Source organism: Schistocerca gregaria, chromosome 7 (assembly GCF_023897955.1).
Source record: "Schistocerca gregaria isolate iqSchGreg1 chromosome 7, iqSchGreg1.2, whole genome shotgun sequence".
NCBI classification, from domain to species: domain Eukaryota; kingdom Metazoa; phylum Arthropoda; class Insecta; order Orthoptera; family Acrididae; genus Schistocerca; species Schistocerca gregaria.
In genome coordinates, this window is record NC_064926.1 from 195,241,943 (window position 1) to 195,264,145 (window position 22,203).

The 22,203-nt window shown below is 38.9% G+C and overlaps 1 protein-coding gene across 1 annotated transcript in view; it reads right to left on the minus strand.

Moving 5' to 3' along the window:
• LOC126281271 (von Willebrand factor A domain-containing protein 8) overlaps positions 1 to 20,615 on the minus strand; it is a 261,118-nt gene extending 240,503 nt beyond the window's left edge. Inside the window, exons 1-3 of the mRNA XM_049980095.1 lie at positions 20,140 to 20,615; positions 19,784 to 19,979; positions 2,811 to 2,891 (exon numbers count right to left, since the gene is read on the minus strand). Of these exons, the coding sequence (XP_049836052.1) occupies positions 2,811 to 2,891; positions 19,784 to 19,973 (271 nt within the window). The 5' untranslated portion in view covers positions 19,974 to 19,979; positions 20,140 to 20,615. The remainder of the gene's footprint in view (positions 1 to 2,810; positions 2,892 to 19,783; positions 19,980 to 20,139) is intronic.
• Between the last annotated feature and the right edge of the window lie 1,588 nt (positions 20,616 to 22,203).

Sequence of the window (22,203 nt, forward strand, 5' to 3'; positions counted from 1 at the left end):
CATTTCTACAGAATCCAAACTGATCCTCCCCGAGGTCCGCATCTACCAGTTTTTTCATTCGTCTGTAAAGAATTCGCGTTAGTATTTTGCAGCTGTGACTTATTAAACTGACTGTTCGGTAATTTTCACATCTGTCAGCACCTGCTTTCTTTGGGATTGGAATTATTATATTCTTCTTGAAGTCTGAGGGTATTGCGCCTGTCTCATACATCTTGCTCACCAGATGGTAGAGTTTTGTCATGACTGGCTCTCCCAAAGCCATCAGTAGTTCTAATGGAATGTTGTCTACTCCAGGGCCTTGTTTTGACTAAGGTCTTTCAGTGCTCTGTCAAACTCTTCATGCAATATCATGTCTCCCATTTCGTCTTCATCTACATCCCCTTCCATTTCCATAATATTGTCCTCAAGTACATTGCCCTTGTATAAGCCTTCTATATACTCTTTCCACCTTTCTGCCTTCCCTTCTTTGCTTAGAACTGGGTTGCCATCTGAGCTCTTGATATTCATACAAGTGGTTCTCTTATCTCCAAAGGTCTTTTTAATTTTTCTGTAGGCAGTATCTAGCTTACCCCTAGTGAGATAAGCTTCTACATCCTTACATTTATCCTCTAGCCATCCCTGCTTAGCCATTTTGCACTTCCTGTCAATCTCATTTTTGAGACGTTCGTATTCCTTTCTGCCTGCTTCATTTACTGCATTTTTATATATCCTCCTTTCATCAATTAAATTCAATTTTTCTTCTGTTGCTCAAGGATTTCTAGCAGCCCTCGCCTTTTTACCTACTTTATCCTCTGCTGCCTTCACTACTTCATCCCTCAGAGCTACCCATTCTTCTTCTACTTTGTTTCTTCCCCCCATTCCTGTCAATTGTTCCCCTATGCTCTCCTTGAAACTCTGTACAACCTCTGGTTCTTTCAGCTTATCCAGATCCCATGTCCTTAAATTCCCACCTTTCTGCAGTTTCTTCAGTTTTAACCAACAGGTCATAACCAATAGATTGTGGTCAGAGTCCACATCTGCCCCTGGAAATGTCCTACAATTTAAAACCTGATTCCTAAATCTCTGTCTTACCGTTATATAATCTATCTGTTACCTTTTAGTATCTCCAGGATTCTTCCATGTATACAACCTTCTTTTATGATTCTTGAATCAAGTGTTAGCTATGATTAAGTTATGCACTGTGCAAAATTCTACCAGATGGCTTCCTCTTTCATTTCTTAGCCCCAATCCATAATCACCTACTATGTTTCCTTCTCTCCCTTTTCCTACTGACAAACTCCAGTCACCAGTGACTATTAAATTTTCGTCTCCCTTCACTACTTGAATAATTTCTTTTATCTCATCATACATTTCTTCAATTTCTTCGTCATCTGCAGAGCTAGTTGGCATATAAACTTGTCCTACTGTAGTAGGCATGGGCTTTGTGTCTATCTTGGCCACAATAATGCGTTCACTATGCTGTTTGTAGTAGCTTACCCGCACTCCTATTTTTTTATTCATTATTAAACCTACTCCTGCATTACCCCTATTTGATTTTGTATTTATAACCCTGTACTCACCTGACCAAAAGTCTTGTTCTCCTGCCACCAAACTTCACTAATTCCCACTATATCTAACTTTAACCTATCCATTTCTCTTTTAAAATTTTCTAACCTACCTGCCCGATTAAGGGATCTGACATTCCACGCTCCGATCTGTAGAACGCCAGTTTTCTTTCTCCTGATAACGACGTCCTCCTGAGTAGTCCCCGCCCGGAGATCCGAATGGGGGACTATTTTACCTCCGGAATATTTTACCCAAGAGGACGCCATCATCATTTAATCATACAGTAAAGCTGCATGTCCTTGGGAAAAATTACGGTTGTAGTTTCCCCTTGCTTTCAGCCGTTCACAGTACCAGCACAGCAAGGCCGTTTTAGTTAATGTTGCAAGGCCAGATCAGTCAATCATCCAGACTGTTGCCCTTGCAACTACTGAAAAGGCTGCTGCCCCTCTTCAGGAACCACATGTTTGTCTGGCCTCTCAACAGATATCCCTCCGTTGTGGTTGCACCTACTGTACGGCCATCTGTATCGCTGAGGTACGCAAGCCTCCCCACCAACGGCAAGGTATATAGTTCATGGGGGGGGGGGGGGGGGCAAAAGTATACAAAAATTATAAATATATATTTAAAAAAATGTTAATGGACTGGTGGAGGGGATCATGAAGTGGGGGAAGGGCTCCAAAATGTATCTGGCCTGGGACACTGCTACCTGTAAATCTGTCCCTGCCATCAGGGCACAAGTTTTCCTGGAAATTCACAGTGTGGAATGTCAGTAGACTGCAGTGTACTCTCTTGAAATGTAGATGAAGAAGAAAAAACAAGAGTACCATTTTCCGTGAATCTCCTGTCACCCACTTCACGGGTAGATACTCACCACCAAAAGAACTTTTTTCCATGTTTCTATGCTAGTTATTTATAATTTAATCTGCCATTTTGTAATATTTACACAGAACCTATCTTCCTTATTGTCTTTCAAACTGAGGAAAGAGTATCCTCTTTTGAAAACCTGACTTTTGTTGCTTTCCCTCTATAATGTTATAATGCCAATATAATTTTGTTACAATGCCAATATTAATATAGTTATATTGTACAGTTATGACACTTATGATTAAAACAGCATGAGTTTTCACCTCTGATCTTAATTTCCTAATTCTAATTATTTATGAATTAACATGTTGATTTTTGTCTATTTTTTCCCCTCTTTCTAGTATACAAAAATATCTGTATTTAAGCTCATGCGGATATGTTTACTTTCAATTGCTACTTACAGTATTTAACTGGAACATACTGCTTTAATTTTGCTGGCCTCAATGGCTTGGAGACATTGCCTATTTTGATATGAGCCACATCTGGAAAAAAGTGAGTATCATGAAAACTCTTCATGTTGTATTTATCATTAAAGAATTAAAAATATTAATAAAGTTACACAACTGTCTTGAATATCATGTACAAAGCCATAGTTAAAATTCAGAATATGCAAAAATGTAAATGAAAGTTACAATAATTTGTTCAGCAAGTGTAGGCGTGCTGAACATGTTTACTATGTGATGAAAGACATTTAATTTGGAGCTGCACATTTCAATTAGTGACACATTTTGCAACAGCTTTCTTTTATCAGTTATTGAAAATCTGAAATCAAAATTAAGCAGTCAGGCAAGAATGAAAAATTGTATTACTGAACAAAAAGCTTTCATTTCTTTATACAATAAATGCTCCAAAAATCAATATTTTGATAGTCTTGATTTTCAAATCCTTCATCTAACACTGTAGTTATAGTGAAGCAATGAAGGGCAATCAGAAGAGTATGGCAGACTGAACAGAGCAGCATGCAGGGGTGGTGGTGCTGCTGGTGATGATAATGATAGTGTTCTGCCCATAAAACAGGTGGTTAAAAGTGCACCTTCGGTCTTTACTGTTCTTGTGTTGTTTGCCAATTGTCTGATAGTATACAGTAGAATCAATGAATCTCTCACTTTCTTTCAGCATAAGATATAAAGCAATTACATTTGTTTTTAATGTGGCGAGCAGAAAGAAAACTGAATGTGCTTCAGAGAGACCAGTAACATAGTCAAGGTCTTGGTTTGGTTGGAATGTGATAGTTTGCTTGTGAGTTAGTTAAACCCAAAAAATCTCAATACAGAAATGCAATTGCTATAGTAGACTGACATGTAGTGAAGCCGAAGATATACATTCGTGATTGCAGTGTCCGCCCCTGGAAGCTGAGTGGTAAGCGCAACAGAATGTCATAGGTACCGGCCCGGGTTTGATTCCCGGACGCACTCCACTCAGGGACTGGGTATTGTGTTGTCCTTATCATCATCATTTCATCCCCATCGACACGCAAGTCACCGAAGTGGCATCAACTCTAAAGACTTGCACGAGGCAAATGGTCTACCCACAAGGAGGCCCTAGTCACACAGCATTTCCATTGCAGTAACCTACTTGTATGTCCTGTTTCCAATTTTGGTGAAAATTCTAACCTAATATAACAAAACATCAGCTAACTTTATTTAAGAACAACAGGAGATCAAGAACGAGCATTCTAACTGGCTACCAGCAACTGACTCATGATTCATCATATCCAGTTCCTATATTCATCATGCAGGTTATTATCAACATCACCATGTAGTGCAAATAAACTAGAAAGAAACTTCCACATGGGAAAAATATATTAAAAACAAAGATTCCCTTGACTTACCAAGCGGGAAAGCACCGGCAGACAGGCACAATGAACAAAACACACACACAGAATTACTAGCTTGCATTTCTCCTCTATCCATCAGTGTACATGATTCAGCACCAAACAGGGCAACACTCTATACAGAACACTTCATTAATCTTTCCCTGAACTGTTTATTTAATGGAGCACAGAAAATATACTCCAACCATAAAACATTACTTTTGCAATAGCTACCCTTATTTTTGTTTCTTGATGCCATGTGATCTCACTGCTTACTTTACATTCTAGATATCTGAAGTTATCAACTTGTTCTAATAACTCATCACAATTTTTCAATTTGTATCTTATTTGGCTGCCTCCTGAAAACCATTAGCTAGGTCTTTTCACTTTTATATTCATTCCATATTCCTCAGAGATGACATTCAGTTCTTTTATTATATTCTTAGTTGCCTTTTCATTTCCACTTATCAATACAAAGTCATTAGCAAACCTTATACATTTAATTAACATTTCCTCTACTGTCATGCCATTCTTTTGTTGGAAGCAGTTTTTAACTAAATCATTTAAAAGGATATGTGAAAGGCAACAAACAGCTTCATCTAACCTATCTCCCAATTGTAATTTCTTCTGTCACCACATCTCCCATCCTGGGTAACGTGAGAAAAGCCTCCCTGTAGAATGTACACTCAGGAAATTCCCTGGGCAACAGCTATAGCCGGCTAATTCCCTCCAACCAGAAGCATCACAGTTAGTACAGTGATTTGAAATGCCTTTCAACAATTCTAAAAGCTTTTATCAGAATCAGTTTCGGCCATCAGTTCTGTGAACAGTGAAAGTATTTCATCTTGCAAAGAACAACTACTACACAAGTTACATCAATCAAATAAATCAGATGTACTCCATGTGCAAGAAAAGCATATGGACCGACATCCTAAAGTTCCAGGTATGAAATTGGTTGCAGGAAGATGACATATGCAGTGTTCACCAAACTAGACCTCCATTAAGAACCACATGCCACGCTGAGGAGAATAGAACTGACATCATGGTCGAGTTTACGGACATGCTGACTTCAGTGTATAAGCCTCCAAAACAGAATTTCAGCTCTAAATTGCCAGGAAACATTGTCAAACAAAAAGCACTCTTCATCATTGGTGACTTTAACAGTAACCGACACATGGGGTTATGCAAAGGAGGATGAATATGCTGAAGCTGTCCTGAAATGGGTAGAATCCAGCTGACTAACACTTATTCACAACAAACTTCTGATGTTCAACAGCAGAAGAAGGCACTGCAGAAACAGTCTTGACCTCCTTTTCTTGAGTGAGAAGGCAGCTTAACATTGTTTCAGATCAGTCTGTCCTATTCCAAACTCACAGCACTGACCAATAATGTGCCAAATACTACCAGCTATCCAACCACAAAAAGCACAGTTTAGGAGGTGACACAATTTTAGGAAGGCTAAGTGAGACAGGTTTGATTGACTGTTCATAATGATCAGTCCAGTCCCAGAAGAATATTATCACTTCACAAACACCATCGGGGCTTGCATCAGAGCATCCATTGTGGGAGGATGCTGTTCTAACTACATAAAAGGGCCTGCCCTGACAACTGCGCTCTTGGACCAATATTACACTCCTTTCAAATGGAACTCCTTTGGAGAAGAAGCTCTTGCACACGCAAACCTCTTCATTTCATCAATATCCAATGCAAAAAAGGAAGAAATAGGTATGGGTCAAAGCAGCTACAATACCTGTAAGAATTCTCAACTGCCTAGCCAGAGACCCCACAGGAATGACAAAACATACACAAGGAAAATCAGATCAAACTGCACATCAGCTGCTCAAAAATGGAAGGCCTCTCGATAAACACAACACAAATATAAAAAACAGCAGAGCAGAGTGCGGTCACACATGAGAAAAATGAAATATTGAAGTCATTCAGTATGACAGACCATACTGGGCAATCAATAAGTGCAAAACGTGCAAGGCTGCCATATGGGTGGTTAAGATAAAAAATTGTGGACCTATGGCCAAAAACGTTTTCTCACTTTAATGAATAACTGCTTGATGTTCTGCAAAATGCCAAAGATCTGGATCCGGAGGAATTTCTGGGCCACAGCTATTTTAAAACATGGCAAAGAACCATATGTTCTTAATAGCAATAGGCCAGTTTTATTGCTATACCATCTTTATAAAACTCTTGAAAGGACTATATTCAGCCTCACAGAAGTGATGGAGACTCTGCCAATCCCGCAATACGCCAGCTTCATAACTGGTAAATGTTGCATACTGCAGGTACTGAAACTAACACAACACAGTGAAGATGCGCTGGTCGTAATATTGATGTTTTATTGATAGCAGAATAGATTTTCGATCACATAGTGATCATCTTCAGTGCTGTACACATTAAAATCAGACACTGGTATCAAGTTATCAATAACCAAAACTGAGAAGCGATCACAATTGATTGTTATTGCTTCTCAGTTTTGGTTATTGATAACTTGATACCAGTGTCAGAGTTTAATGTGTACAGCACCGAAGATGATCACTATGTGATCGAAAATCTATTCTGCTATCAATATTACGACCAACGCCGATATTCCTTTTAATTTAACATATATGGTCGTTGTTCACACAGCACTCCATGGAGTCGCCAATCAACAGTGAAGATGGATTTGAGGAAAGAAGAACTGCTGGGCCTCTGTTAAATTTATCAACTGCTTATAATGCAGTCAACCACCAATTACTATTTTCAAAAGTGTACGCACCAAGCAAAGATTATAACACGAGACAAATGACTGGAAATTTTCTCCAAAATAATAGATTCTTTATCAATTTTCAGTGGCAAAGAAGCTGGTGGAGAACCCAAAAGAATAGCTTCCTGGCTCTATTGTTTTTCAGTACTTATTTATACCAATGACCAGCCACTCCCAGAAGGCACTCAAAGTTTTATACATACAGATGACTGTGTCACTGCAGCCCCTGCAGACAAGTTTGAGACCAATGGAAAGAACTATCAGAAGCCCTTGAACAACTGACTGTCTAACACAAGAAAAACAACCTCAAACTTAACCCCTCAAAGACCCAAACCCATGTTTTTCACCTAAGGAACAGAGAGCCATCAATAACATTACAAGTAGCAGAGACAGAATACTGCTACAGCATTGTGCTACCCCAAAACACTTGGGTGTCATAATAAATAAAGCTATCACTTACAGGAAACATTGTATGGACACAGTGGATAAAGTAGTTGCTAGAATCAACAACATGCACAAACTAGCAGGCACTACATGGGGCATTATTTATTTGCAATTTTCCTTTAGTATTATCAAGATAATAGAAGAGACCAAATGTTGCACATTAATTGGCATGAATATAGCACATAATATTTTAGCATAATTTCAAATGTGTTAGAAGAACTATACATTATGGTTTTGGGGGGGGGGGGGGGGGATTCGCATTTTTAAAAATAATTTATAATAAAAGAGAATAGAAGAATTCTACTTACAACTCTTTGTCCACTTGGCACACAGGTAAATTTAGAGCGGACGTCAATGCAAGATGATTTTAATAGTTTTCACAATGAAACATTGTCTCAAAATATGGTAGAAAACTCAAAGAGATTCTGGTCGTATGTAAAGTAGATCAGTGGCAAAAAAGTCAATACTGTCACTGCACAATAGCGATGGAAATGTTACCGATGATGGTGCCACTAAAGCAGAGTTACAAAATACAGTTTTCCGTAATTCCTTAACGAAAGAAAATGAAATAAATATTCCAGAATTCGAAATCAGAATAGCCGTTAGCATGAGTGACATAAAAGTAGATATCTTAGGTGCTGCGAAACAGCTCAAATCACTTAAGAAAGGTAAGTCTTCCAGTGCAGATGGTATTCCAATCAGGTTCCTCTCAGAGTGTGCAGATAAAATAGTGCCTTATAGTGCCTTTCTTAGCAATCATATATAACCGCTCACTTGAGGAAAGGTCTGTTCCTAAAAACTGAAAAGTAGCACAGATCACACTAATATTCAGGAAAGCAAATAGGAGTAACCCATTGAATTACAGACCCATATCACTGACCCCAATTTGCAGTAGGATTTTGGAGCATATACTGTACTCTAACATTATGAATCATCTTGAAGTAAATGACTGATACATAACCAACACGGATTCAGAAAATATCATTCTTGTGCAACGCAACTAGCTCTTTATTCCCATGAAGTAATGAGTGCTGTCAACAAGGGACCTCAGATCGATTCCATATTCCTAGATTTCCAGAAGGGTTTTGATACCATTCCTCACAAGCAAGATTAATCAAATTGCATGCATATGGAGTATCGTCTTAGTTTTGTGACTGGATTCGTGATTTGCTCTCACAGAGGTCACAATTCGTAGTGATAGATAGTAAATCTTCGAAGCGATTTCTAGCATTCCACGAGGTACTGTCATAGGCCCTCTGCTGTTACTGATTTACATAAATGATCTCAGTGATAATCTGAGCAGCCCCCTTAGATTGTTTGCAGATGATGCTGTAATTTACCGTCTAGTAAAATCATCAATCAATTCCAATTACAAAATGATCTAGAGAGAATTTTTGTATGGTGCAAAAAGTGGCAATTGGCACTAAACGAAGAAAAGTGTGAGGTTATCCACATGGGCACTAAAAGAAATCCGATAAATTTTGTGTATGAGTTAAATCGCGCAAATCTAAGGGTTGTCAATTCGACTAAATACCTAGGAATTACAATTAAGAGCAACTTAAATTGGAAAGACCACATAGATAATATTGTGGGGAAGGGGGGAAAAAGACTGCGCTTTGTTGGCAGAACACTTAGAAGATGCGACAATCCCACTAAAGAGACAGGCTAGATTACACCTGTATGTCCTTTGCTGGAATATTGCTGTGCAGTGTGGGATCCTTACCAGGTGGGATTGACAGACAACATTGAAAAAGTGCAAAGAAGGGCAGCTCGTTTTGTGTTATCATGCAATAGGGGTGAGGGTCTCACTGATATGATATGTGAGTTGGGGGTGGCAGTCACTGAAACAGCAGTTTTCTTTGTGGCAAGATCTATTTACGAAATTTCAATCACCAACTTCCTCTTCCGAATGTTAAAATATTTTGTTGACACCCACCTATGTAGGGAGAAATGATCATCATAATAAAGTAAGAGAAATCAGAGCTTGAACAGAAAGATTTAGGTGTTCTTTTTCCCACGCACCGTTTGAGAGTGGAATGGTAGAGAAGTAGTATGAAAGTGGTTTGATGAACCCTTTACCAGGCATTTAAGTGTTAATTGCAGAGTAACCATGTAGATGTAGATGTATACCTCCATCCGGAACCGAGAAAACACATGTTACTCTACTAAACTGCACTGTAGAATCAAATTGTATAATTTGTAATTCTGGACAACAGTAAAATAGAACACTACATTATACAGCGTTACACTAAACTACACTACACTACTGTACTTGGTACCACAACCAAGCTACATTTCTCATTTGTCTTAATAGTTAGCCACCAACACACTAAAGCACAACTCAGGTTTCACAGGGGATATACTACTGTGCCACCCAGGGGGTAGAAATTGGAAGATGGCTGTTAGGGTCTCAGGGAATCCTTTTTGGTCCTCCCTGAGGCTTATCTCCTCACTACTTCCAGAAGGTGGCTGTATGTGGACGATCTGCCATGGTGGGTCTTGCTGTCATGATGTATGGCCTCTTCCTAGTTGTCTCTCAGCAATGAAGGCTTGCAGTTCATAAGCTGATATTTCAGCTATCAGTGAGTTCAGCTTATGTCACAATTCCTCTTTCCTTACTATGTTACAGACTGCTCTATTACCAAAGACATTCCTATCCTGGTCAGTTGGTCTGTAACATCTTGTCTACTGGAACAGCCTCAGATGGTGTGTCCAAGGTGCGACTGTTTCACATTTACAGCTGACTGTGGTGCGTTCTCATATTTCCATTAAGGAGCTCAGACAGGGACCAAGCCCCGACAGCTAGAGTATTGGTCAGAAGGAAATACCTGGTAAGTTCTCCTCCCTGTCTCTACCCACTTCCAGATTTCTTGCCATTCTTTATCAATACTTGCCATTATTTTCTTATTCAATGTGGCTCTTGTTCTCAGTATTTTCTTTTACCTTTTCATACTCACCCCTTTTGAGCCAATACTGTGCACAACGCCGGCCAGGGTGGCCGAGCGGTTCTAGGCACTACAGTCTGGAGCCGCACGACCGCTACGGTCGCAGGTTGGAATCTTGCCTCGGGCATGGATGTGTGTGATGTCCTTAGGTTAGTTAGGTCTAGGTTGTTCTAAGTTCTAGGGGACTGATTACCTCAGAAGTTAAGCTCCATAGTGCTCAGAGCCATTTGAACCATTTAAACTATGCACACCTCTCTTATGGCTTACGTGCCTGTCAGTTATTGGAGTAAACTTCTCTGTGTTTGCCATAAAGCCCGTGCTGTCCTTATCTCCACGAGCCCAAACACTCGACCTTCGGCCCAAAATAATAATTAAGGTTGTATCATAGCACATTCTTATTGCAGCTGAAAACTTCCATGGCCAGGTAGTAATACAGAAGAGTTTTTCCTGTACTTTGCCTAGAGCATTTACCAAATAAATTGTCCTTAAGATTTTGGTTCTCTTAAGGCTTTCTCTTCCCCTTTTTTAGTATAACGATATGCAGATTTTCCAGATCCTGAGCACCCATCCCAGTAAGAAACATATGTTTACCAACTGACCTGCCTACACTGTGACGCTTTCTATGTGGGAATGACCAGCAACAAACTGTCCATTCGCATGAATGGCCACATGCAGACAGTGTTTGTTGGTAATGAAGATCACACTGTGGCTAAACATGCCTTGGTGCATGGCCAGCACATCTTGGCACAGTGTTACACCGTCCGAGTTATCTGGATACTTCCCACCAACACCAACCTATCCGAACTCCGGAGATGGGAACTCGCCCTTCACTATATCCTCTCTTCTCGTTATCCACCAGGCCTCAATCTCCGCTAATTTCAAGTTGCCGCCACTCATACCTCACCTGTCATTCAACATCATCTTTGCCTCTGCACTTCCACCTCGACCGACATCTGTGCCCAAACTCTTTGCCTTTAAATATGTCTGCTTGTGTCTGTATACGTATGGATGGATATGTGTGTGTGTGTGTGTGTGTGTGTGTGTGTGTGTGTGCGTGCGCGCGCGCGCGCACGCGTATATACCTATCCTTTTTCCCCCTAAGGTAAGTCTTTCCGCTCCCGGAATTGGAATGACTCCTTACCCTCTCCCTTAAAACCCACATCCTTTCGTCTTTCCCTCTCCTTCCCTCTTTCCTGAAGAAGCAATCGTTGGTTGCGAAAGCTAGAAATTTTGTGTGTGTGTTTGTGTGTTATTTTATTGTGCCTGTCTACTGGCGCTTTCCCGCTTGGTAAGTCTTGTTATCTTTGTTTTTAATATGTTTAATAACTCTGTTATATATGGTACAACTAGGTCTAATATCCGGTGCAACACTTCTGCCATAATCTGTCAGGCCCTGGTGCTTTCTTCTTCTTTAACTTCATCACTGCCAGCCTCACTTCCTCCTGGATAAGGAATCACATCAATATTATTCACATGCTGCTCTAGTAATTCAGAGCGAAGATCCTGATGGTACTCCGTGTCTTCCATTGTCGTATCACCTGGCAACATAGTTCTGAGTAGGTACTGAACTAACGTCTCCCATTCTGTTGGCATACAATCATCTCAGGCTTGATGATATAGTGGGTGATTGAACCTTTTTTACCATTTGATGCTGGATGTATGCCTCCCATTTTTCTGCTCATGTTTGGTATAATAGTTTTGTCCGACTACATGGGGTGCACAACCTAGGACAGCAAGGACTACAGCTTTAGCCTTGCATTACTAAGCTGCATACACATATCCTGTATAACGCCAAACAAGTGGACATACTACTCAATGAGTCACGTTGCATTATTGTAGGCTGTTTTAGACCAACACCAACTGACAAGCATACTGCATTGCTGGTATCACTCCCACTAATGTCAGATGTGAAGAAGGAAAACACTAAATCATTTATACTTATGGTCCACCCTCTTTTCTGATACCATTATAGGCTTAATTGATGAGGAGTTTCCTGCACACACAGAAAATCTCAGCAATACATCACAAGAAGCCAGAGTAGAAATGTGGCCAGAAAAAAATGCAAGAATAGTCATTACCAAGGGAAGAACTTTTCCCAGGATACATAAATGAGTGGGCTTGTGAAGATCTTTGAAAAGACTGCAAGAAACAAAAGTAAACCACTGCTATTGTGGCCATGAGCAGACTTTTACTCACCTTATGCAGTGCGAACTATGTCCAACCACCTTCACTGTTGAGGAGCTTGTGAAGGTTACCTCCAACTGTGCTAGATATGTCCAGCTTTCAGTTAAAAATTTCTTAGCCCTATACAATATTATATGTTACATGTACATTCATACACAATCTTAAGTTTTACAAATTTTATCTTTATGAATTTCATCCGCTATTTGTCGTTATATGCAGTATTTGATGCTTGTGGCATGATTAAAAAATCTCCTACAGCATTACTTACTTTTACTTTGTCATATATAGATTGCTTATTAGCCTCCTTTCTTTTCAGTTGACTCCAATCGGCGTCAGGAAAACCAAAAGTTTAGTCCACCAAATTCTCACAATGGTTTTTCCAAATCAACAAAAGCTGTACAGATTCCCTGACCTTTTCCTAGGTATTTTTCCCCAATTATTTGTAACAATGTAATTGGATAGCTCATAATTTTACACCTTCTGAAGTTGAACTGTTCTACACCCAGTTGTTTCTTAACTTTAGATTGCAAATATTTATTCAATATTCTTAGACAAATTTTTGTCACTTGAGTTAGTCAACTTATTGTAATATATTCCATACATTTAGTGACATTAGTTTTCTTTGGTATTGGCACCATCACCAATTCTGTGGCACTAACTGGTCACTCACCTTTCTCATACATGTCGCTGCACAAATGCAGTCTTTTCACCTTTCGTTGGCTTAAAGTTATGGCGAGTTCAATCAGGATCCCATCTCTGCCAGTTGCTTTTTCATTATTATTCCCTTAAAGACCATCTCTACATATTCCATAATTGCTGGAGATTTTTTATCTCCATGCATAAAGTATCTGTATGACCTTTTGCCTCATAATTCTTCCACATACCCCTTCCACTCACTGATTTTGCCTTGCTTTTCTGCTATTTCAGTAACATCTTCATCTTTTATCAACAACATAGTGTATGCCTTCCCTTTCTTTTTCCAGAGTCAAAGTTATTTATTCCCCATACATCAAATCATATTTCCCCTTCCTTTGTAGTTCATGAAATGCCTGTTGAAGCCATTCCCTCCTGCCTTTATCATTTCATTTTTGAAACCGATGACTTAGAACCTTAGAATATTTTTCTACCTACCTCTAAGGCAGACTTTTTATATTTTTTTTCTTTCTTCCATCTTCTTGCATATGTTTTCTTTACCTGCGGTTTCTTAAAATTCTTCTTCTCTTTAAGACAGATTGTTTCTTTTGTTGCTTTATGTACAAAGTTTTTGAGAATAATCAAATAGTTGTTATTGTTGTCTGACAAATAGTATGTATGCGTTCTTTTCACTAGGATTTTTTCAAATACATACTTCTTCCTTTTTAAATATCTCCACATTAATTTTCCCTTCTCTTTCAGGATGTTAATATGAGAAAGGTTGTGTGAGCTGGGTTTTGTTTTGGAAACGCACGCTGGTTGGCACGGTGGAGGTGATTCTGTTCAAGATACCTCATTATATTTCAGCTCATAATAAATTCAAAGATTGTATGACAGGTGGATGTTAACGACGCTGGATGTTAGTTTCACAGATCACTTCTTGTAACCAGTGTAACCTGTGCTTTCTTCCAACCACTGAGCACAGCTTTTCATTTGAGTCATTTACAGTATAGTATGAAACTTCGTGGCAGATGAAAACTGAGAGCCAGACTGAGACTCAGACCTGGGACCTTTACTTTTTGCAGGCAAGTCCTGAGCTATCCAAACACACATAGTACAGTATGGTTAATGAGGAGCTAAATGAGCCACAACTTCTACATAGAATTTAATAGGCATTCCATTAGGTTGGAGCTTCCTTCAATTTCACAAATTCAGCTGTTTCTCAATGCTGTTGACTAATACTTTTATCAGACAGCTCTATAGTGGTGGAGGAAGGAACTGGGTCTTTACTACTGGATCTTCCCTTGTAAAGGAATATTTGAAAACAGAATTAAACTTTTCCATTTTTGCTTTCCTACCTTCAATTTCAGTTCCCACAGCATCCACAAGTCTCTGTACACTAATTTTGGTGTCACTGATGCCTTTACACATAAACACAATTTCTTCATGTTTTGTGAGAGGTCTTTCAATAAGATTTTGCTACAGTAGTCATTAAAGGTTTCATATATTGTGCTTCTGAGAATTAAATGCAATTCGTTTAGCATCTCTCTATTTACACATGCTGAGCAGTAGTTGCTGAGTCTCCAGAAGGTTTTTTTTTTATGAGATTGTGTACCGCAGAGTGTCCCTCACATCATGAACTGATCTACCGCATCTATATCTATTCATTGCTTGGGCAACTATTCTCCTGAAATTGAACAACTGTTACCTACATGTTACTGCTCACAGCTAAATGTTTCAATTTCTACATGAGATATTACAGCTGCTGCCTCTTCATCCAATTTACTGAACTTGTCAATCTTCCTACTTCTTCCAATTGCCTTTCATACTTTGCTAATCATCATTCTGAAAATGGCCTTGTAGGCTGTTACCAGTTTCAATGTGGATATCCTCAAAGTCAGGCCTATTTGTTTCCATCATATCTAATATATTTCCATAATGAGTGACTTTTGGAACTATCTGTGCTACGTATTTTTCAGAGAAGGCATTTAATACTATTTTGCAGTATCTCTCTTAATGTCTTATTATTACTGAAGTGAATTATTGGATGAATGAAAGTTTCCTCTAATGATGACAGTATGACTGGGGAACAAATGCAATAGCAATTTGAGGTTTTCTCTATAGTTTCCAGTTACAACTGCAAGATGAGATTGGTAGTCAAAAGAGAACTCAATTACAAGTTTATGCGCAGCCTTGCAGTCTTTCTCACATGATCTAGCATGCAGCTTCAATTTTTCTCTCTGTGGATTTGAATTTCTTGTCCACTGCAATAAATGCAACAGTAAATACACCACCTCCATTTCTCAGTAGCCTATCCTGTTAATACATACATATGATTTATTCAAAAAATCTCACTGGTGTCGATTTCAGGTTTTAGCCAGCCTTCTGTACAAAGTATTATGTAAGTGCCATTACTTTAGAGTGCCCCAAACCCTGGAATTTTGTTGTGAATGCTGTGGCAGCTGATTACTAGTATTTTAATGGTCTCATCTGTTAAGAGGGGGGGGGGAGGCATTACTTTGGATTTTCCACTAATATCCTGTGGTCTCCTACAGCTCTCATTATCTGGGTGGGATGGTGAATCCCCTAAAAAAAAAAAGAAACACCACTGAATGATTTAGGAGGACTGTACAGTTCTCAGTCATATGGCTCCAATCTAAGAAGTGACAGTTTTGCAGCCTCCTACATATCACTCCCGTACCAACTGCCAAAACAAGATGAAACTCCTTATGGTATGAACACATGCTTTTAAGCATTCTTCATCCCTGCAGTCTATATCGGAACAGAATAGAAGGAGCAGTATAATGGAAAGAACGTTTTCCTGTCCTTCACTGTGGTTTGCTCAGAATGGATGGAGATGTGGATGTAAAAATCTTTCCCCACCCTTACTGATCAAACTGAATTACTCATTGCATAACAAATGGTATAAAATTCATGTCAAAAAAATTCAAAACCTTATACATCCATTATGCAATGAATAACGACTACACTACCATTTATATCTAGTCGAGAACCAAACTGGAGCATCTTCATTCAGGTAACTGCATCATATTGATAAAAATCTGCATTAAAATTGTTGTCATGATGAAATTTTATGCATACTGCTGGCCATTGATACTGAAACACTAGGAAGGGCAGATAATGAAATTCTACTTATCCTGTGTAAACAGTGTAGTACAAAGATTACACGATTTAAATTTTTATGTGATATGGGGGGTATAAACCGTGCAAAATTTAGAACACAGAGCTGTAACCTGGCTGGACAATGAGCTCATCTGAGTTTAAGAAACACTGTTGTGGACCAAGACTCGAACTCAAGTCCTTTGCCTTTCATGGCCAGTGAAGTGTTCTACCAACTAAGCCACCAAAGCACAGCTCACAACCAGCCCTCACGGATTTGCTGCCCCCAATAGCAATGAAGTTAGGAAGGTAGGAGACAGGGTATTGGCAGAAGTAAAGCTGTGAGGATAGGCCATGAGTTGTGCTTGGGTAGCTCAGTTGGTAGACCACTAGCCCACTGAAGGTAAAGGTCCCAAATTCAAGTCTCGGTCTGGCACACAGTTTTAATCTGCGAGGATGTTCCATATCAGTGTGCACTCTGCTGAAGAGTGAAAAATTCTTTCTTAGCTTGAATAGCACCTACAGATACATCATAGTGACTGGTGACTGGCAGCCTGCCAGTCTCTCAGCATGCCATGACCACGTGTTTCTCAATGGGTGACAGATCTGGATAATGTCCTGACCAGGGTAACAGTCTAACATGTTGTATCAGGCACCATGCGCCTATGTGTTATCTTGTTGAAGAGTAATATCAGTGATATGTTAAAGACAGGACACTGAGACCAGCCTTAACACATCACAATACAACAACTTCTGTCCAAATTCCCAGCTGTGTGAACGAAAGGTGATGTAATGTGTAGAAACCCATACCATTAAGCCAGGTGCTGGCCCAGATGATTATGACAAATGCAATCGAGCAATGTTCCTTCTCCTTGGAGCTTCCACATACAGATATGTCCATTGTGATGCTGTACACAGAACCAACACTTGTCTAAAACGACAACATGATGGTAACCCCACATCCAGAGTTCTCGTTGTGTGTCCCATTATCTGCTCACCTTCATCAGATGTCCAGAGAAGCCCCAACAATGATCACCGTGCTGACAACTCATGGACTCCAGACATCATTACAGTGTATTTATCAATACTTGTCTTCTTACAAAGAATCCCATTTCCTGATCCAAGGCATAGGTGAAAGAGCTTTGCGATACTGAATGGCCGAGCCAATGCGTCTTTCCTTTCAGGTGGAAGTCTTGAAAGGCCATTGAGATCCTACACGGCATTGAGTATGCCCTTCACCCCCCCCCCCCCTCCCCTCTCCTCTCCCTGAACACATGAATATGTTATTTGCATGACAATGGTGGTGGAATTTCAACCAATGCAAGCATCAATATCATGTAACAATAACCTGCAGTCTCCATAGGCCACGATCCCACACTGCCAAATGCTTAGGGACACTGTTGGATGTTTCTGCTTCTTACACAGGGCACAACATTATCTTCTCACAAATAAATGACATTCAAATGTGATTCCTGATGGAGAAACCTAGTGCTCAATATTTCCTAGCATACATAACGTAGACTCCATTTTACCTACCTGTTTTGCATTGCTGCACTAAAACATTACCCACTTTCATACAGTAGACATCGTGACTGATATTTGTGCATGTCACTTTCACCGTCTTTCACCCTCCGGCCAACAATGCCATACGATCATTTCAATGGCCACCAGTAAATTTAAAATCTAAACCTCCCTCAGCTAGTAACATGAAGTTAAAAGCAGGAATTTTTCGGAGTTTCAAATATGATCATAATTAAATGATGAATATTCTGCATAGCCATTAAATCTACCACATAAATGCCACTGTTCTCTCATGAAAATATGAAGGAGAAAATTAAACTGTCATTGTTCTCTCGCGAAAATACAAATGAGAAAATTACACTGTTAATGCTTTTGATTCAAAGTTATGGACTGCTACAAGCAAATGGGAGCTCGTTTTATGTATGAGGGAGTGCTGAAAAGTAATGTTTTATTCTGTTCTCAATATTGGTTGAGGTATTACATGGTTAGCACATAACTCAGTCAACTTCCTGCTTCAATGACACAAGTGGCAACACACTGCTGCTAGAGACCTCCAAACTGTAGCATGTAACATGGCAAGAGTGTAGGATAACTATGTTGGTGTTTTAGAAACAGTGTGCTGCAGGCGAGTTTCTAACCATAGAAAAGATGCCTCCAATTGAAATCTATAGAAGAATGAAAGCTATGTATGGAGATGAAGCTAGGCCCCACAGGAGCACTGCAACATCTGCAACAATCCGAAGTATTGGGTTCATTGTCTCTATCATCCTCGAATCCAGACTTGGCCCCATCGTATTTTAAAATGTTTCCCAAAGTATAAAGAACAACTTCGGCGACTTCACTTGGGCAGGGAAGAAATAGTGCAAGCAAAGGTGATGATGTGGCTCCATTGACAATGTCAAACATGGTACAGTGACGGTATCAACTAATTGAACTCTCATTGGGAGAAATGTGTGTGTTGCCAGGGTGACTATGATGAGAAATAAATATGTAAAGATCTAGAATGTCAATAAAGTGTGTTTCATTTAAAAAGCTGTAAGAGTTTATGTAAAATATTTGGAGGCATCCATTACTTTTCCAGCCCACCCTTGTACTTCCATCTAAAAATTCTTGGAGCTATCTGTGACAGACATTAAACAATTTCTTCAGTAGATTTATAAACACAAAAACAGGAACAAAAGCCCTTGAATTCTGACATTTGCTGGATTGCAAAGAATTACACAAATATACAAGAAAGAATGGAATAAGGAAAACAGATAAATAATGTAACAAGTTTCTGTCACAAATAAAAACACATAACACAGTTCTTTTTCAAAGTTACATTTTACTGACAAGCTACAACAACAACAAAATGTAGACTTGTATTCTGACAGCCATACTGTACAGTGAGGGAAATTTATATAAAGGCAACGAAGAGTATTACATAATATGTCTTTATCATGTTCACATTCATCATTCTTGGGCCTAATATCTGAAGTAGACTACCACACCTCAATGAAACAGACTGGTTGGACAAATAAATTATAGATTCCATGTGCAGCAAATTTCTAAACTGGCCATTGCATTGATTATAGCACTATCTGTAACAGCCTGATCCAACTTTAGTTAACTAGAACTTTCCACAGTCAGTATCAACACACAAATGCTAAGACTCAATTAATGTGAATGTTCAGTAATAATCTTAAAAGTTTGAAAAGTGTTTACGAGACTAAAAGATCAAATAGACGTACTGCAAATTTGGTGCAACTCTGCTAATTGTTCATTTCACTTGTACCTCTACAACAAAGCCAGTAGGGTGAATAAACGACCAAAATAATAAAAGATAAGACTTCATCCTCATGAGACGGTTCAGGAAGAGAATGGGTCAGAGGTACGAATTTACTGCACAATTTCAGAGGAATCTGACTTACTTCCAATTCCATTTTATAAACTATAAGATCCACATGTAACAATACTCACCATTTGATGAATTTCTACGAAGGTGGCTAGCGCTAACATTGTTTGGATGAGGCGGGCTTAGGATTCGACATAACACACCAATTCTTCTTTGTGCGGGAGAAGATGAGAAAATGCGTGTACTCCTACCCATTTCTTTTAATGTTGATCCTAATTTACATCTGCTCCAGGTGGCATACCTTAAAATACTCATGTGTCCCTGTAATTCATTTAAGTGTCATTAACATTTCTCAAATGTATCAACCGGTCAGCTATAAAACAAAACTGAAGCTGATGCCATGTAAATTACATACTTTGCAGCAGTAGAGAACCAACATTAAATGAGCCTTGAAAAGGTACTTCAGTAGTTTTCAACTAACCTTAGTTTGGTGTCGGGATTTTGTTTATGTATCTATGGATATGAAATGACAATTTCACTTATTGGATAGACCAACATTCCTTCGAAATACAATAATTAATCAGAACGTCGCAGCTAATGCTGTCGACCTACATCGGTCGCATATTACAACTACCGGTACTCATTTCATAATGTTGGACAGATGGGTTAAAGGTCAATTTTGGTTACTCTCGAAAACACTGCGCTGTCACGTTCAAAACTGGCAGCTAGACGTGAAAAAGATACTTCATCAGGACTTGTTACTTCGAAACAGCCTCGCTCAAAAAACAAATTCGTTTCACCCTTCCGCTTCTTTGTTGCCAGATTTCCATCGAACTCAATATCTGGAAGACGCGCTAAATAATGAGGAAGAAATGCAGCAACATTTGCTGCTTGAGAAAACATAACAGGCATTTTATTTCTATTAAATAAGTCATACGATTGCTGAGTCTGATTTTGTATTTAAACGCTTCCTCTGGTACCATAATAAAAAAAAATTCCATTCTGTCTTTCATTTATGTCATTGATGGCAGAGACATTATCTCCTCTATGTTACGAAATTTTTGCCACGTAATATTTCTCTTATTCTAATTCTGGCTACTATGTAACAAGAGGTTACGACATTTCATATGTATTTAAAGTTCTCTTCGTCGTTTCTGTCGAAGCATACAGACAGCGAACTTACATGTAGATCTTACTTAAAATTGAATACTGGGAACGTAGTGGTAATTTGCCATCAACTAACAGCAATTTTCTTTTCGAGATTCATTAGTTTATTCCAATTTTCTGATATCGTGTTCAATAACGCAAAAAATTCTTTCGTCAGCTGGTCGATGTTCCTGCTCATTTGGGATGCGTACGTAGTCATTGATTAAGTGTTTCAACAGCACTCGCGAATATAGCATGTGAAAGGTCCCTTTCACATGGTTGTCAGCCTCAAACTTGCCATATATGTACTCTTCATATGGCGCTACTTATTTTTCCATAATTCAGAAGCTTTAATGGTCAAGTTCGATTCACAAATGATGGAACGGAACGCATAGAAACAATTAGTAGAACCTCTGGCTCTGTTCAAAGACTTACTCCAGGGAGCAATCCTCAGCGCTTGTTATACACAAATTACTCAAGCAAGCCGATGAGATTATTTCTCCAGGTGTTCATATATTGTAGTACACTAATGATATAAGCTTATATTCGTCTGGTTCCATGGAGGATTCCGCAATCGACAAGCTAATAGAGGCAGTGATATAAGTACATGATTGGTTACATGCAAATGCCTTCAAATTTCTTCTTCGAAGTCTTCAGTTGTAATTTTTTGAAGACGACATGTACATCACAATGAAATGCACACAAGGAATTATTCATTCTAAATTAAACCATCACCCTAATTCTTGGGGATGTCGTTCGATTCCAGGCTCAGATGGATTCTTCACATCAAGTCCATCATTAATTCCTGTCGACCAATCATGAACATCATAATTTCTATAACCAGGATTTGGTGGGACGCAAACTATAAAGTTCTATTTACCATATATAGGGCGTTAATTAGGAGCAAGCCTGAGTGTGGATGCATGGTATATGCTAATGCCAGTATCAAGTATATGTGTAAATTAGGTTGAATAATGATGAAGAAATGGATTAATAATTACTTGAATAATTGGAAAAAATTGATCAGAAAGAATAGTTGAAGCAAATTTCAATGTAATTTATGAATCCGTGCGCAATCTGGGGTGAACTTTAACTGATAACAATATCAACAGACCATTAAAATCATTACATTCAAGGTCAATAAACGTAAATTGCATTACGTTCTGCTGTTTTCAGTAGTGTATGGTACCAAATAATCAATGCAAGCACTGAACTTGTTGATCTGTCACAAGAAGCATAATATTTTATACAAGTAAACCATGTTCAATAAGTGCCTATCAAGTCTGAGTCATTACCTTCAAATTAGTTCCATTGTGTTTAGTCTTGAGTGTGACAATGTCGATGCAGGGTTGTCCTCCAGATACTGTGAAAATTATTCTTTTCTACACCGAACCTCTTG